General features: G+C 40.0%; 2 protein-coding genes across 9 annotated transcripts in view; one reads left to right on the top strand and one right to left on the bottom strand.

The window, feature by feature from the left end:
- Positions 1 to 4103, bottom strand: part of Phkb (phosphorylase kinase regulatory subunit beta) — a 183520-nt gene extending 179417 nt beyond the window's left edge. The window contains exons 1-2 of one of the 6 annotated variants that reach the window (XM_013119903.3): positions 3942 to 4073; positions 1934 to 2038 (exon numbers count right to left, since the gene is read on the bottom strand). In XM_013119903.3, the coding sequence (XP_012975357.1) occupies positions 1934 to 1985 (52 nt within the window). In that variant the 5' untranslated portion in view covers positions 1986 to 2038; positions 3942 to 4073. Of the gene's footprint in view, positions 1 to 1933; positions 2039 to 3941 lie in introns of all 6 variants that reach the window. The other 5 variants (XM_013119904.3, XM_013119905.3, XM_005079191.4 and 2 more) reach the window with 5 other exon arrangements.
- A 54-nt stretch (positions 4104 to 4157) lies between these two features.
- The window catches only part of Itfg1 (integrin alpha FG-GAP repeat containing 1), a 128869-nt gene continuing 117610 nt past the window's right edge, over positions 4158 to 15416 (top strand). For all 3 annotated transcript variants that reach the window (XM_040735391.1, XM_040735390.1, XM_040735392.1), the window contains exons 1-5: positions 4158 to 4510; positions 6300 to 6372; positions 9243 to 9388; positions 10999 to 11056; positions 15270 to 15344. In XM_040735391.1, the coding sequence (XP_040591325.1) occupies positions 4306 to 4510; positions 6300 to 6372; positions 9243 to 9388; positions 10999 to 11056; positions 15270 to 15344 (557 nt within the window). In that variant the 5' untranslated portion in view covers positions 4158 to 4305. The remainder of the gene's footprint in view (positions 4511 to 6299; positions 6373 to 9242; positions 9389 to 10998; positions 11057 to 15269; positions 15345 to 15416) is intronic.

The raw sequence follows: 15416 nt of genomic DNA, 5'->3' as shown, positions 1-15416 counted from the left end.
GCTGTGAGACAATGTTTACTAAAAACATGTTTACTGAAAACAATCTGGAGTCTATAGGAAATGTTTACCAGAGTAATAAGTTCCTGAAAAGGGCTGCCCATGGGAATGCCCCGTCCTCAACCTTTCCAAAGACTAACCACTTCTTCCTGACCAACCCACCACAAGTCTCTGGTGTCAGAGCAGAACCAGCCAGGGGTAAGGGAGGGAGCAGAAGCCTTTCTTGAAGGAAGCCTTTCTTGGGAAGTTCTCTTGAGCCTTCTTGGGGCCTGCTTAAAGTTTTCTTTACACCCCTGACTGGTCTCTGTGTCATCAATCCCGACACCCTCACCACATTCTTGGATACAGGCTGCTCAGCAGGCAAGGCAGTATCCTGCAGAGTCAATGCAGTCACAATCAAAATGTTAAAGACAGTCTTCACAGACAGTGAAAACAGCATCTGAAAATTTATAGGGAACCACTACAGACCAAGGAAAGCAAAGCAATATGGATACAAGGGATACCATCGTACCTGAGTTCAAGTTACTCTACAGAGCCACAGTAATAAAAACAGAACGGTACAGGCACAAATATAGACACATAAAGCAGTGGAGTAGAATACAGGACCCCATATAGAAGTTCCCACAACTAAAGCTACCTGATTTTTCACTAAAAGCCAAAAATCTACAGTAAAACAAAAGAGTCTTCAGCAAGTGATGGTTGGAAAACCTGGACATTGCCAAGGAGAAGAATAAAACTAGATCTCTATATTTACCCTGCATAAAACTATATGCAAACCTATAAAAGACTTCAATATAAAACCTGATTTCCCAACACTTCTAGATAAAAAAGCAACAAGTACACCTCAACATATAGGTAAGGGTTTTCAGAATAGCATAGGAATATAAGACCAACAGTTGTCAAATGGGCTCCCATGAAATCAAAAAGCTTTCTGTATAACAAAAAAAAAAAAAAAACCAGTTAATTAAGTAACTAGAATATACAAGAAACTTAAAAAACTAAACTCCTGCAGGGTGGTGGTGGTGGTGGTGGTGGTGGTGGTGGTGGTGGTGGTGGTGGTGGTGGTGCATGCCTTTAATCCTGTCATTCCAGAGCCAGAGGCAGGTAGATCTCTGAGTTCAAACCCAGCCTGGTCCACAGACCATGATCCAGGATAGCCAGGGCTACACAGAGTAACACTGTCTCAAAAAACCAACCGAACAAACAAACAAAAAACCTAAATGCCAAAAAACAACCCAATTAAAATATAGACTATGGAACCAAAAAATAGTACTCTCAAAAGAATTATAAATGTCTAAGAAACCCTTTCAAAAGTCATCAACATCTCTGAATATCAGGGAAATGAAGATTAAAACTACTCTGAGATTCCCTTTCACCCCAGTCAAAATGGCTATCATCAAGATCACAAATGACAAGAAAAATTTTGCCATCAACGTTAATAAAGGGACTATTACAAACTGCTAGTGGGGTATAAACTAATGCAGTCACTTTGGAAATAAGGCTGAAGGATTCTCAAGAACCTAAAAATAAACCTACCATCTGGGCATGTACCCAGAGGAATTTATACCACACTACAGAGATAAATGCACATCCATGTGCACTACAATACCTAGAAAATGAACAAAAATCATTCAAAAATTAATAGTAGCACTTCATTTGACAACTGAGGCTCCCAGGCACTAATAAACCACCTTTGGTCAAATAGCTTGCAATTGTCAGAACAGGGTCCCCACCCTTTCTTTGCCTTCCTTGTGTACCACAAGACAAATTCAAAACACAATGGAAACATAAGCCCAACACTAACTGAAATGGTACTCAAAGTTGTTCCACCAAAGGCAAAATAAAGCAAATGAAAAATACCATAAAGTGACATCAACCCTCGGAAACAACAATATATGGAATTATCAGTTGACCCTTTTGGGGTCTGTCCACTTACCAGACCTTAACAAAGCAGGTGAAGAGAAGGCTGCATCAGGTGAGTGGGCCATTTCAACTTGATTCTTATCATAAGCGTTGCAGGCTAAACTACACCGATTTTAAACTGTTTAGTGAAGGTTAGAAGCAATCAGCATTAGATTAATTGAAAGCAGTATGAGCAGTTATTAGCATGATGCAATGTGCAAAAGACAATTGAAGATCATTAAATAATTTTAGTTTACCTTTTATGACTTGAGAATTTGATTTCTTTTATTTGGTAAATTAAGTTTACTTACATGAATAGACAGAAACATAAAATCTACTTACTAAGAAACATTTCATGAGCAGTATCATTTATTGTATAGCAAAGTTGTTATGATATCTTTAACAATGCTTAGAACTTTAAAGAGGAGTCTATCCCAGCAACAGGTTAATTCATGTTTTAAACAAGACTGTTTATATATTCCCCTAAAAGTTGTAAACAGATTCAAAGTAATTCCTTGTAATAAGCATGAAGTAAATAATGTAGTTCAAGAGAATTTACTGTCTATATTTCTCAGAGTCTAAAAATTAGAAACTGTAAACATAACTACTAATCCTAAAGATTTTCCCCATTTTTTGTTTACTTCTATCTAAATTTTACTCATTAAGTAAACATTCAGGAACATTTGAAATTGATACTATCCAGGTAACTAATGTGCATGGGACTGGGTTTAAGAAACTGCATTCGACAACAGCAAAATAAAACAAAATTTACCCTATTAAGAAAAGTAAGATTTTTATAAAGTTTACTGCTGTGACATGCATTTGAGTAAAACAAAGACCTGAAGAGAAAATAAACTATATGCTTATTAAAAAGAATTATGTTACAAAAATACATTGGGGACATTGTTCAACTCCCTGGAAGGCTAGTTATTCTCTTTGCCCAGAAGGAACAACCTAGTAACACTTTTATACTCCCAGAGCCATAATAACCAAATCAATATTTCTATATGATATAAAAAATTTTAAGAAAAAGTGGGAAACAAATATTTCATGACTGTTTCAAGTAATTGTACTGACTCTGAACTGAAGTCAACTAGTATTTTAAACTCAACTTTTCCAGTGGTTGTTCCACGACAGCCCTAAGTAAATAAACACAAGGATTTTAAGATTTAAAGCAGAATGAAATTGGTACTTTCTACAATCTTTCCTCCCTCTTTTACAAGGGAAAGGCCCTTGGTTGAAGATTTGTTATTCTGCCACCTCTCGAGGAACACCGTTTTTGCTCAAGACTATATCCAGTTTTAATAGGGGTAGTTTCAGTCTTGGCTCTCTGGGGGAGGGGTTATCAACCAGGAGTGCTATCTTTTACATCTCCGGTGACTTTGCAATTTGAACAAGTCAGTTCAGGACACTTGGACTGTTGGCATCTTCTGACCTCCATGGTTGGGAACTACCACTGGAAACTACAGGTGCTGGGATCACTTGGCTAGGGAAGAGGCCAATTCCATTCTGAACCCTAACCTGTACACTAACTTTGTGGCCCAGATCCCATCTTCCTCATTTTCTGACCCATAGAACTTGCTGCGGCTCAAAATTACTGAGGAATTACTGAGGGTGTGAAGGGGACATATGAAATAAGACAACAGTAGTCACCAGCTCTTTAGGACCTCGCTAAAAACGAAGACCCATTTTTTCAGAAGAGAGGTGGCAGGTACCCGTCTGGTTCCAAGAACTTATCGCTGCCTGGCGTCTCGGGGCAACTTTTCCTGGAGAAGTCAGTTTGCCGCTAATTTTGGGGAGGAAATAACTTGGGGGAAAACACGTAAGTTTTCTAAATGCTGGAAGTACGGGGTATGGGGGGTGGAAGGCAGGGGTAACAAGATCAGGGCACAGTCGGGGCCACCAACTGCTTTCGGAAGACAACTTCAGGACACGAGTTGATCCCTACGATCGATCCCATCTGCCTCCCTCCAGGGGACCTGAGGAAGAGCACCACCCATTGTACCCGGAAGGGGCAAGGTTGTTGCCACAAGCAGCCAAACCTGAGCGCTTGGCCCGGGCCCGTCGCTCCAAGACCTTCCAGCTTACTTCGGCCGTGAGTCCCTCCGCCCCGGCCATCGCACTGCGCCCACCGCCCGGGCTGCCAGTCAGCCACACGGCCGCAGCCCCGCCCCCGCGCGCGACACTGTCGGGAGGCACGCCGGCCGGAAGTGAGCTCCCAGGCAGACGCCGCCCTCGCTCCTCGGCCTCTCGGTCGTCGGAGGGACAGCCCCTGGCGAGCGGGAGAGTGCCGAGAGGGGCAGCCCGTGAGCCCGCACCCTGAGTCTTTTCTCGGTCGGCCGGGCGCACGGTGCTTTGCGGCTGCCGTCAAGCGCGGCGGCGGAGGCCGGCCGGGCCGAGGGCGCCATGGCGGCGGGCCTGCTGCCCAGCGCCGGGGTGCTGCTGGTGCCGCTGCTCTTGGGGCTCGCGGTGCTGAGCGTTGGGCCTGCCCCGGCGCGGGCTCTGCACAACGTCACGGCCGAGCTCTTTGGGGCCGAGGCCTGGGGCACCCTGGCGGCCTTCGGGGACCTCAACTCCGACAAACAGACGGACCTCTTCGTGCTGCGGGAAAGTCAGTGCTTGCCAGCCCTCTCTCTGTTTGCCCCTCGCGGTGTACCCACGCCCCCTTGTTCCCGTTACCCTCCCGCTTGCATTTCCCAGCCTGGTGGCTCTCCCTTTTATCTTCATCATCCTTGACAGCTTTCCCGTTTCCCAGTTTTTATCAGCTCCGGGTCCTGACCCAATCGCCGCTCCTTTTGACCAGCAGCAGCCCCCAAACCCTAGGAACACACCAAGTCCCTTCGCCCAGCAGCCTGTAGCATTCACCTGGGGAATATCCACCTGCCTGACAAAGATCTTCCTGGTTCCTAAGGACCTTGGTTTCTGGCCTGTGCGTTTGCTGTCCTTGTTTTTTTGTTCAATGTTCCGCCCCTTTGGGTCGGAAAAGATGCAACATGGCAGTCCCTTAGGAGAAATGTACTGCCTCTACTATTTGCTCAGTTTATCTGCCTCTCCTTTGGTTAAGGCCCACGATTCTTTGAAGTTATTGTGCCCTCCTAAGGCACCAAACACCCCACAGCTCACACGAACATTGTTCGTTGTTAACTCTGAGAAACGCAGTGCCTCCTTGGTTGTAACATTCTCGAGCTACAGACTTCTACAGGATGAGCCTCCTGGTATTTTCGAGTACATCTGACCCTTGCTCACCTTGCTCATCACTGTAGTCGTCAAAACCTCATCACTGTAGTCCTGCACATCACCTTCGGCCAACTTGCCATTCTTGAAAGTTCAGTAACTACGTTAAGCCTTAAAATAGAAGAAAAAAAAAGTCTGATACTAACCAAGTGCATTCATTAATAGGTGCTGGTTAAAGACCAAGGCAATGAGTAACGTTAAAAGCTTGATGCAGAGCTGAGTGATAGGATCCCCACAAGGACTTTTGGGGTCTCTTTCCCGCACTGCAGAACTTCTATAGACCTGAATGTTTTCCCTATGTTTGAATGATTACCTGTATTATAAGACTGGTGCAAGTCTATAGCCAATCTGTCCAAACTGGATTCAGAGACTCTCCTTAACTTGCAAGATACCCTGTGTTTGATTAAGCATTTCTGAAAGTCTGGCCCAGTGAGCATTGAGTTCCATAAATCCATCCATGTGGAAGGTCGTTCCATAGCAAGCAAAGGAGGAGAGTTGGGAGGACCCAGCCTTTTCTGTTCATGTGGTGGATTGTTACTTGGGAGAAGTTGTAGTAGGAATTCTGTATCGTGGGTATGATGAATCTGTATAATGAAATGAACAGCCTCATATACGGGAGAACTAACTCGATGTGGACAACACAAGGCTGAACAGTTGCAAAGTAAAGAATAAGGGTTTTTGTTGTTGTTTGGGGATGTGTGTGTGCATGTGTGTGTGTGTGTAATGTGTGTGGTGTTGTGTGCTCGTGTGTGTGTGTGTGTGTGTGTGTGTGTGTGTGTGTGTGTGTGGTGTGTGTATGTGTGCATGTGTGTGGTGTGTGTGTGCTTGTGTATGCTTTCTGTATTGCTGCAGATCAAACCAGGGTCTCATACTCGGTATGGAATAGGATAGCTTAAGGTGTGTTCTACATATAGATGGCTCTTTTAAATTGGCCTGTCAGCCTCTTGATGGAATCCCATGGCTTCACATTGCCTGGAACAAGTATGTTTTCGTACTTCCCTCTCCTACATTCCATTAGATTAGTATGCGTTCCCTTTAGAATGCTGTCTATCTAGATTAGAATAAAAATTTTCCTATAGAAACAGTACCCAGACATTTTTAAGCATTGACTGGATGATTTACCAAAAACCCATTTTTTTCTAAAATCATTTATTTGCTTCTTTTAGGAAATGACTTGATCGTCTTTTTGGCAGATCAGAGTGCACCCTATTTTAAACCCAAAGTACATGTATCCTTGAAGTAAGTACCAATACTTATTTTGGGAAATATTAGCCCTCACAATATGAATATGCAGTAGCTTGGGTTGTATTGGAAGTCAGTTCTGTTCAACTGTGGTATTGTGATACCTACTTCTGAAGTCTGAGTAGTAAGCAACTTGTAAAAAGTAAATAAAATAACAAGGTGAGGAATCGTGAGATGGCACTTTACTACTAAGTCTAATTATCTAAGTTGGAACCCAGCATCCATGTGGTGGCAGAAGACAACTGACTGCGATAAATTATTGTCTGATCTTCACTTATGCACTGCAATGCCATCATACATGCACAAATACACACACACACACAGGTGCTCATGCACAAGGTAGGGAAGGAGAGATACAAATAGATAAAATGTAATTTTAAAAGGAAAAACAGTTGAAAATAAAATTTAAAAATATTCCATCTTTACAAAAATAAACTTTGGTGGATCCAAGCCTGTTCTGTATTGCCTTGATAATTAATATGCTTTCTTGAATGAACTGTGTCTCAACATGATAGTTTCTGCAGAAGCAGGTAACTCACAAAAGTCTCATTTTCTTAAAAATATTTTGCATGTGGAATGAATGTCAATGACCTCTGTCCTGTTCTGTTTTTTCATTTTGTTTTTTTTTCCTTTTGATCTAATGATGAGTGTTTAATATTGATTTAGACAAAACCGAAATCAAGCTTTTGAAATTATCTTAATTTTTAAAATGTGCTTTAAATAATAGTTCTTGTCGTTCCTTTTTCGTGGTTGTCTATGAAGGGACATTGACCCCAGTGACAGTGAGCTATCATGATTTGGGAACTCTAGGGACCAAGTTAGCTATTCTCTCTAACCTAATGGAGAAGGAGATGGGTTAGCGCAAACCAAAGTTGCAGCTTCTGGACAGTCAATGGGATTTGAGCTTATAGCTTGAATAAAATTTAAGTTTGAGCATATTGCATTTATAAAATATAGCAGTGACATAAGCAATTTGCAAAAGAATGAAAAGATTTACTTGACAGAAAAGGTAGAGACGCTTGGGAGAACGGTAGTCGGAAAGGGAAATCAGAGCAGACTAGCATCTTTCCTAAGTACTAGAAATGTTTGGATTCAATTGTATGAGAAAATAGGAGTCATAGTATGTTGTACAAAACACAGATTATGAAAATGTACTTACATTGGTTTACCTGTTATTCACATTCATTATGAATTGGGGCCACAGACTAATGCATGCTTTAATTACTGCAGAGGAGCTAGGGAGATGACTCAGGTAAGGACCTGCTGCACAAACATGAGGAACTGAATTAGCATTCCCATTTGGGAGAGAAGGGGCAAGACTGACAGACAGATTCCCTCCACATTCAGTGAGAGACCCTGTCTCAAAAGATAATGTGGCAAGTGATTGAGGAAGGCATGCACTACCTTTTCTGTGAACTCACGTCCATGTGGGGGCTAGTTGATGCTCAAATTCAGCAGTGTTTAAACTCAGAATGCTGTTAGGAAAGCATTGGCCTTAAATTAGAACATTGGGAGGAAATTTATAAATGAATGAAAAAGAATTTTATTTTCAGAAATATTTTTGGAATAATTGATGCTGTGAATATTTGGAGTAAGAGAAACAAATGGATAAATACAAGAAATTAGCTAGAAGTGAGTTGTTGTTTTTCCTTTGAGAATTATATGTCAAGGAAATATATAAGATATAAAGGGCTTGTGTTTTGTTTTTGTTGTTGTTTTGGTTTTTCCGAGACAGGGTTTCTCTGTAGCTTTGGAGCCTGTCCTGGAACTCGCTCTGTAGACCAGGCTGGCCTTGAACTCAGAGAGATCTGCCTGTCTCTGCCTCCTGAATGCTAGGGTTAAAGGCGTGAACCACCAAAGTCCAGTGGGTTTTATTAAGTTTAAAACTTCAAATTTTTCTTTGATTTAATACAATATTATGGAAATTACTATTTTAATTTTTTGAAGATTGTGTGTGTACCTATGCTTGTGCATGTGTGTGTGCCTGTCTGTCTGTCTGTCTGCACATGAGCATGTGAGTGAGTGCAAGTGCCTTCAGAGGCCAGAGTGGACTTTGGTTCCACTGAAGTCACATGTGTTTGTGAGCTGCCCTCCCTTCCTGGTGCTGGGAACCAATCTCCTGTCCTTTGAAAGAATAGAATATTTTCTTAAACACTGAACCATTTCTTCAGCCCTTTGTTCTAAGTAGTATTTAGAATATTTCTGAAACTAAAAATAACTGTCTTTTTACTCCTGCACTCTATTATTCCTCTCAAATATAATTAATTTTAACCTTTAGTGTTTATTTCCATGTTTTCAAATAAATTTTTGCACTGTGGTTTTGTTTTTGTTTGTCTTAAATATTTATTTTGTATATGAATGTGTATACCTGAGTGTGCATACAAGAGCCCTCGGAGGTAGAAAAGGGCATTGGATCCCCCTAGCACTGAAACTATGGTTCTGAACCACCTTGGCTGGAAACCTAACTCATGTCCTCTGCAAGAGCAGCAAGTGCTCTTAACTACTCTGCCATCTCTCCAGTCTCTTGTATTTGTTTTGCTTATATTTAAGTGATGTGAAAATCAAACCCAGAGCCTCATCCATACTACACAAACACTACCACTGAGCCAGCGCTTGAATATTAACAGGTTTTCTATTGATACAGTTGAGATTTATGGTGTTACATAAAACTGTCCTATGTTCCATTCATTATGAGTTCTTCTGTAGACCAACAGGATCTATACACCCAAAGAGAAATGCGATACAAAATAAGTAATTATTTCTATTAAATCTTGAATTTTGAATTGAAAATATTTTGTGTGATAAATATAAGGATGTCCTTTTCTGTTGTAACTTTTCTAATATGTTTTAATTCTTACTTTCTTTAGGAGTCACAGTACATTAATAACAAGTGTAGTCCCTGGTGATTATGATGGGGATTCACAAATGGATGTCCTGCTCACATATTTTCCCCAAAATCATAGCAACAATGAATTAGGAGCTGTTATCTTCTGGGGACAAAATCAAACATTAAGTGAGTTTTAAATTTTTTATTATTTATTATTGGCTGAAAAAGGTAATTTGTGAAAATATGCCTGGTATTCTTAATGAAAATGTAATAATATTTGTTCTCAAAACAATTGCATATTGTGTTCTGGTGTTCCAGTAAAAACTTCTTAAAGGTTTATTTTCTTTTGTAAACTAACCTAGTCCATTCCAGAGAACAAAATCTGCTCTTGATCACTTCAAGAAGATATATTGTTAGCTTTTATCATTATTGGAATAACTAAAGAATTAACTTAAGGCCTAATACGATGTCACACATCTTTACCTCAGCAGCTGGGAGGCAGAGACAGGTGGAACTCTGTGGCTTCCATGTGTGCTAGGGCTAAATATGAGGCTTTGTCTCATGGTAAGAAGTACAAACTTCAGAGCTTTGGGGGAACATTAAGGAAGGTACTGTGTCCTTAACTATGAGAAATAGCCAGGTGCACAACAGATGCTCAAATGATGCCAGTATTGCTAATTGTCTCACCAGCAAAATGGATGGTGCACTTGGTCTCTTACTACAAATTCAGTGTGCAAACACAAAAGTAGGTGTAGTAAAATTATATATGTTGTCTTACCACACATGCCTGTAAAAATCAGTCTATCTGGTTAGCAAGTGTCTTAGTTAGGGTTTTGTTGCTATGAAGAGACACCGTGACCACAGCAACTCTTATAAAGGAAAACATTTAAGTGGGTGCTGGCTTACAGTTCAGAGGTTTAGTCGATTATCAGCATGGTGGCATGCAGGCAGACATGGTGCTAGAGAAGCAGCTGAGGTTTCTCTGTCTAGATTCACAGGCAGCTGAAGTGAAGTAACAGTAGGGGGATGTTAAGAGCCTTAGACTTCAAAGCCCACCCCCACGGTGGCACCATTCCTCCAGCAAGGCCACGCCTCCTAATAGTGCCAGTCCCTATGGGCCAAGTATTCACAGGGCTTACATTTAGGTAGCAACACAAATGCTAGGCAGGGTATCTGGCAAACCTTCTTTTTTGTTTCTAGTATTCCAGTACAGAAAAAGTACTAAACGTATGGGTTGTGACTCAATCTACTGTATCCATTCATGAATCTTGAAATTCTATCTGAAAAGCCAATTGATAATTCAGAAGTTGACAGTTTTATTCAAAGAGGGCAAATGCCTGTATGCCTTGTGTCAACGTTTGGGAATGCAGACAAGAATCTTAATCCATCCTGTCGTCCTTTCATTTACAAGAGTACCATATGCAGGTGCTGCTTAAAGAAAACCTGGACATGCGGGGTGGGGTAAGGGTTAGACACGCTGTTTTATTTGTCTACATTGAAATATTGTTGATTACCAAATTGTATAGGAAAAAAGTCAGCTAAAAGATATTCAGATGGGAGCCTCAAATGAAGCTGTCCATTGAATCTTCATTATAATGTGAACTCTTGTCAATGGCTTATTGTTAAATGAAGCTTTTGATGTCTCCTTAGTGATAAGTGTTGCAGGAAGTTAGAGATGAAGCATGTAAAGAATAAAAGAATACTTTGTAGATAGGAAAATTAATTTTAAATCCCCAACAATTCGTATTCATATGTATTGTGTATGTATACAAATATATATCTTTTTTTTTTTACAGATTCTAAAAACATGACCATACTCAGTAGGACTTTTCAAGACCAGCCACTGATTATGGAGTAAGTGTCTGCTTGCTTTTGAACAATTTAAAACTTACAAACATAAAGTCCTTTATGTAGAAAACTACTCTGCTAAGTAAGATTGACTCTAAATTTATGTCTTAAAGTTTATAGGAACTTGTATACATGATTACATGATATTTGCTATAATGAAGTAAAGACACAAATGAAAGAGAAAATTGATTATCTTGAAGAAAGGAAGATATAGATTTATATCTATAGATAGATAACTTCATTCCTTGTGGATCTATAGTGATATGTAGTCATGTATCATTCTTTAATTAAGATTACAGTTTTTAGTTTGAAATGTTCATTGATAGATGTGAAAAATATATCTGTGTATATCCCCTCCAGAAATGGGGAAAGATTTCCACATTAAGAAGAAAATGTGGTCCTTTAAAATAAATTTTCCTTTCTGTTATATATTTCCTCAAAATAAACAAGATTACTAAATCTAAATTTCAAACAAGATAATATTGGTAATGAGGTAATGATCATTCTTGAAACATAAAATATGGCCACATTCTTATTTCCAGCGATGTCATTTACAGTTACTAAATCATTCCCACATCATGGATCAATAGTGATGAGAAATCTGAAATATAAAACCATAGTTTCACATTCTAAAGAGTGCTTCATTAGATTTCTTTTATACTTGTGTATTTTTTCATTATTATTATAATAATCAGTGGCAAGTATGAATTTTTATCGCAGCTAGGGGTTATTTTATGGGTTATTTTAAGTCTAAAGTTTCCAGGAATTAATACAGAGTAGGACTTTTTTTAACCAATTTAGTCTTTTAATATTTTAATCATTTTTTTATTTTAAAAACAATCTTTCCTCATTTTACATAGCACTCCCAGTTCTCACTCCCTTCCCTCTTCTTGTTGCCCCTCCATCCCCCATCCACTGCTCAGAGAGGGTAAGGCTTCCCATGGGAGTCAACAAATTCCGGCACCTTTCTTTGAAGCAAGACCATGGTCCTCCCGCTATCAAAGCTGAGCAAGGTGTCCCCTCCAAAGATAATGGGCTCCACAAAGCCAGTTCAAGCACTAGGAATAAACTCTGGTCCCTCTGCCATTGGCCCCAAGCCACATAACTGTCACCCAAATTCGGAGGGCCTAGTTTGATCTTATGTAGGTCTTGTGTCCGTCCCACCCCCCCCCCTCCACCACTGTCAGTCCAGAGTCAGTGAGCTCCCACTAGCTAAGGTCAAGATCAGGGCATTTCAATGCTGATCTCCTCATGGCCGCTTTCCACCCTTTGTGCATGGCCCTGCTATGTAGATGTATCATGGAGGTATACAAGTCAAACAATCACCGATGGTAAATCAGTAAAGACTTTGTTTTAAAACAATTGATTCTTATACATATAATTTTATTGTTAGTTTAAAATTAGTCAAATTTACCCACAAAAAGGATGATGTTCTTTTTTATCTTTACAAAGGAACATTTCATAATAGTGCAGGGTGTAGAAGTTCTTCATTGTTTTCCAAAGATGATCAATTTTTTCTAAACATCAATGCTGAGAATGCCATTTCATATAAATACATAATTTTTAAATGTCATATGTGTGTTTAGGGTCATTTCACATATTGTTGGAAAGTGTACTTAACCCCAAGCCATTATTGAATGAATTTTTTTCGTGAAATTTAAGTGAACAACTTAAAAATTGATTTTAAAAATCAAAGTTGCTAACAATACAATTCAAATAGTTGCTAATCTGTTACTGACATGCTGAGGAATGACAATAGAAAAGTATCTTTATTCTCTCTGTAATTAGACCATCATGTTTCCCTAACAACGGAAACTGTGTATACTCAGGGCACTGCAGTTCATCCCATGCAGTAGTACTGATGTGCACCAGGAGCTTCAGGCAACAGAGCCTTGGTTGACATTGATTGGTGCTCAATGTTTGTTTTGTGTTTATAACCAGAGACTCAGTGCAGTATGTGATGTGAAAATACCTAAGATTCATCCTATGTTTGACTTTGAATTCATTTTTGGTTGTTAAATTCAAAACCATTTTATCATTGCCAAATAGTTGCAACTCCTGTTGTCAGTTATGGAATCCCATTTGAGATCACAAACTATACTTTAAGAAGCCAAGCCCTAACATTAATTCCTGCTGTACTATGGGTCTGGTATGGCTAGCAAGAGGCTTTCATTTATGCTCCTGCTTAGAAAGTAGAACTGTCAGAACCCCTCTTGTCTCTGAAGGTAGCCCATGCAAACATAGTTCCAGTTTTTTTTTTCATTTTTTGAGATTATATTATAATTGCATCATTTCTCATTCTCTTTTCTTCATCCAAACCCTCACACATATCCTTTCTTGCTCTCTTTCAAATTCATGGTCTCTTTTTTTAAATTGTTGTTACATGCATATGTGGTATGCACATATGTATTCCTAAATATAACCTGCTCGGGCTCTATGAAAGTTTAGTGGATAAACAAATGCTGTACTCACCCGCTACTCTCAGCATTCCTTAGTTACCTGCAGTTCTTTGTATAAAGTTGAGGTCTCCTGGGCTTTCCCATATCCATTTTAGCATGTCTGTTATTGTTGTCCTTTTTCAGCTCATGTTATGGCAGTCATGTTGGTGACAATCATAGGTATAGAATCTGACACTTTTAAGGAGACACAGTCTCACAGTAAACTGTGAGAGCTTGTTCCTCTGGCTTTCCTAATATTTCTGTCCCCTCTTCTGCAATGATCTTTGAGCCTTAGGATCAAGAGTGGTGTTGTAGTTGGGAATAATGGACTCGATCTATTGCAAAGAGAATGCAAAGAGATGTTTCTTTGAAGAGGGGTGGGGACTATACTTATCTGTGGGTATAAGAACAAATGTTGAGAACTTATTAGGGATTGGGCTAGTGATGAGGGATGTCCTTCTGTATATATGTTTCTCTTATTGGTCGATCAAAAAACACTGATTGGCCGGTATCCAGGAAAGAAGTATAGGCAGTGCTACCAGATGAGGAGAATTCTGGGGGAGGAGGCAGAGAGTGATTTCCAGGGAGATGCAGTGTAGCTGCTGAAGAAGCAAGAGGCCCAGACATTTTCCAGTAAGATAAGACTAAGTGGAAGTACTTAAATTAATAAAAATGGGTTAATAATTAAGAGAGAGCTATCCAATAAGAAGCCCGAGCTATGGGCCAAACATTAAATATAAACCTCTGTGTGCTTATTTGGGACTAAACGACTGTGAGACCTGTTGGGAAAGAAACTCCATCAACAGGCTAGTTTAGTGAAGTGGAGGTTGGTGACCTTGCTACCTTGGGTAGTTGACTAGGTTTTCAGTATCAGATATGATTTCCTGTTGTTAGTTCCAGTTTAAAGAGCTATTGTTTACCACTACTTCTCCCGTGGGGTGATTGTGCCATGCTGTTTGTTGTGGTGGTTCATGAGAGTCTAACTGCTTTCATCCTTTGGAAATTTGTACCACAACCTCTGTTACAATGAGAGCTTGTGCTCAGGGAGAAGATATTGAGGTGAGTTCTGGCTCAGGGACTTCTGGGCCCTGTGTCTGAAGAGCATGATGTCTCCAGCAATAGAGGCTCACTTTGCACCTCTTGGGGACAACCAAGTGAAATAGCAATGGCATGTAATATTTGAGAAGTCTCTTAGGCAGCTCTGGTCAACAACTCAAGAGAGAGCGTGTATGCTTGCTGTTGGGGTTTTTCTTAAAGCGTCTTTGACACTTGGAGGAAGCATTGTCATCTCAGGTGAGAAATTGTCATTTAAGTTACATATGTATATTCATTCACCAACTTAACTTGTGTTATGTGTATTTTTAGATAGCTAAGATATGCCCTTATAATGCAGATCTAATTCTTTTTTTTTTTTTTTTTTTTTTTTTTTGGTTTTTACGAGACAGGGTTTCTCTGTATTGTTTCAGAGGCTATCGGTCCAGCCTGGCCTCGAATGCACAAAGATCCGCCTGCCTCTGCCTCCCGAGTGCTGGGATTAAAGGCGTGCACCACCACCGCCCGGCGCAGATCTAATTCTTATAGCTGTGGCAGCAGGTTTATTCGGCTGGTGGATCCATTAGCAAAACTAAGACTTTGGTCTTGAAGGGGCTACTGTGCCTTCTGCTTCATTGGCCACAAATAGACACTGTTGAGTGTAGTGATGTTCCACACTCCTGAAAGCTAAGTTAAAAGTGGCATTTTAATAAAACAGCTGCCTAATTTTTAAAATATTTTCTTTTCAGCTTCAATGGTGATTTAATTCCTGATGTATTTGGTATCACAAATGAATCCAGCCAGCCACAGATACTATTAGGAGGGTGAGTAACTAGGAGTATAGCTGTGTAATTAATCATATGAATTCTTGCTGCTGCCAGATCTGTGTGTGAACA

This window comes from Mesocricetus auratus, unplaced genomic scaffold (genome assembly GCF_017639785.1).
Source record: "Mesocricetus auratus isolate SY011 unplaced genomic scaffold, BCM_Maur_2.0 Super-Scaffold_100045, whole genome shotgun sequence".
NCBI lineage: Eukaryota > Metazoa > Chordata > Mammalia > Rodentia > Cricetidae > Mesocricetus > Mesocricetus auratus.
This window is presented reverse-complemented; position numbering and strand designations above follow the sequence as displayed.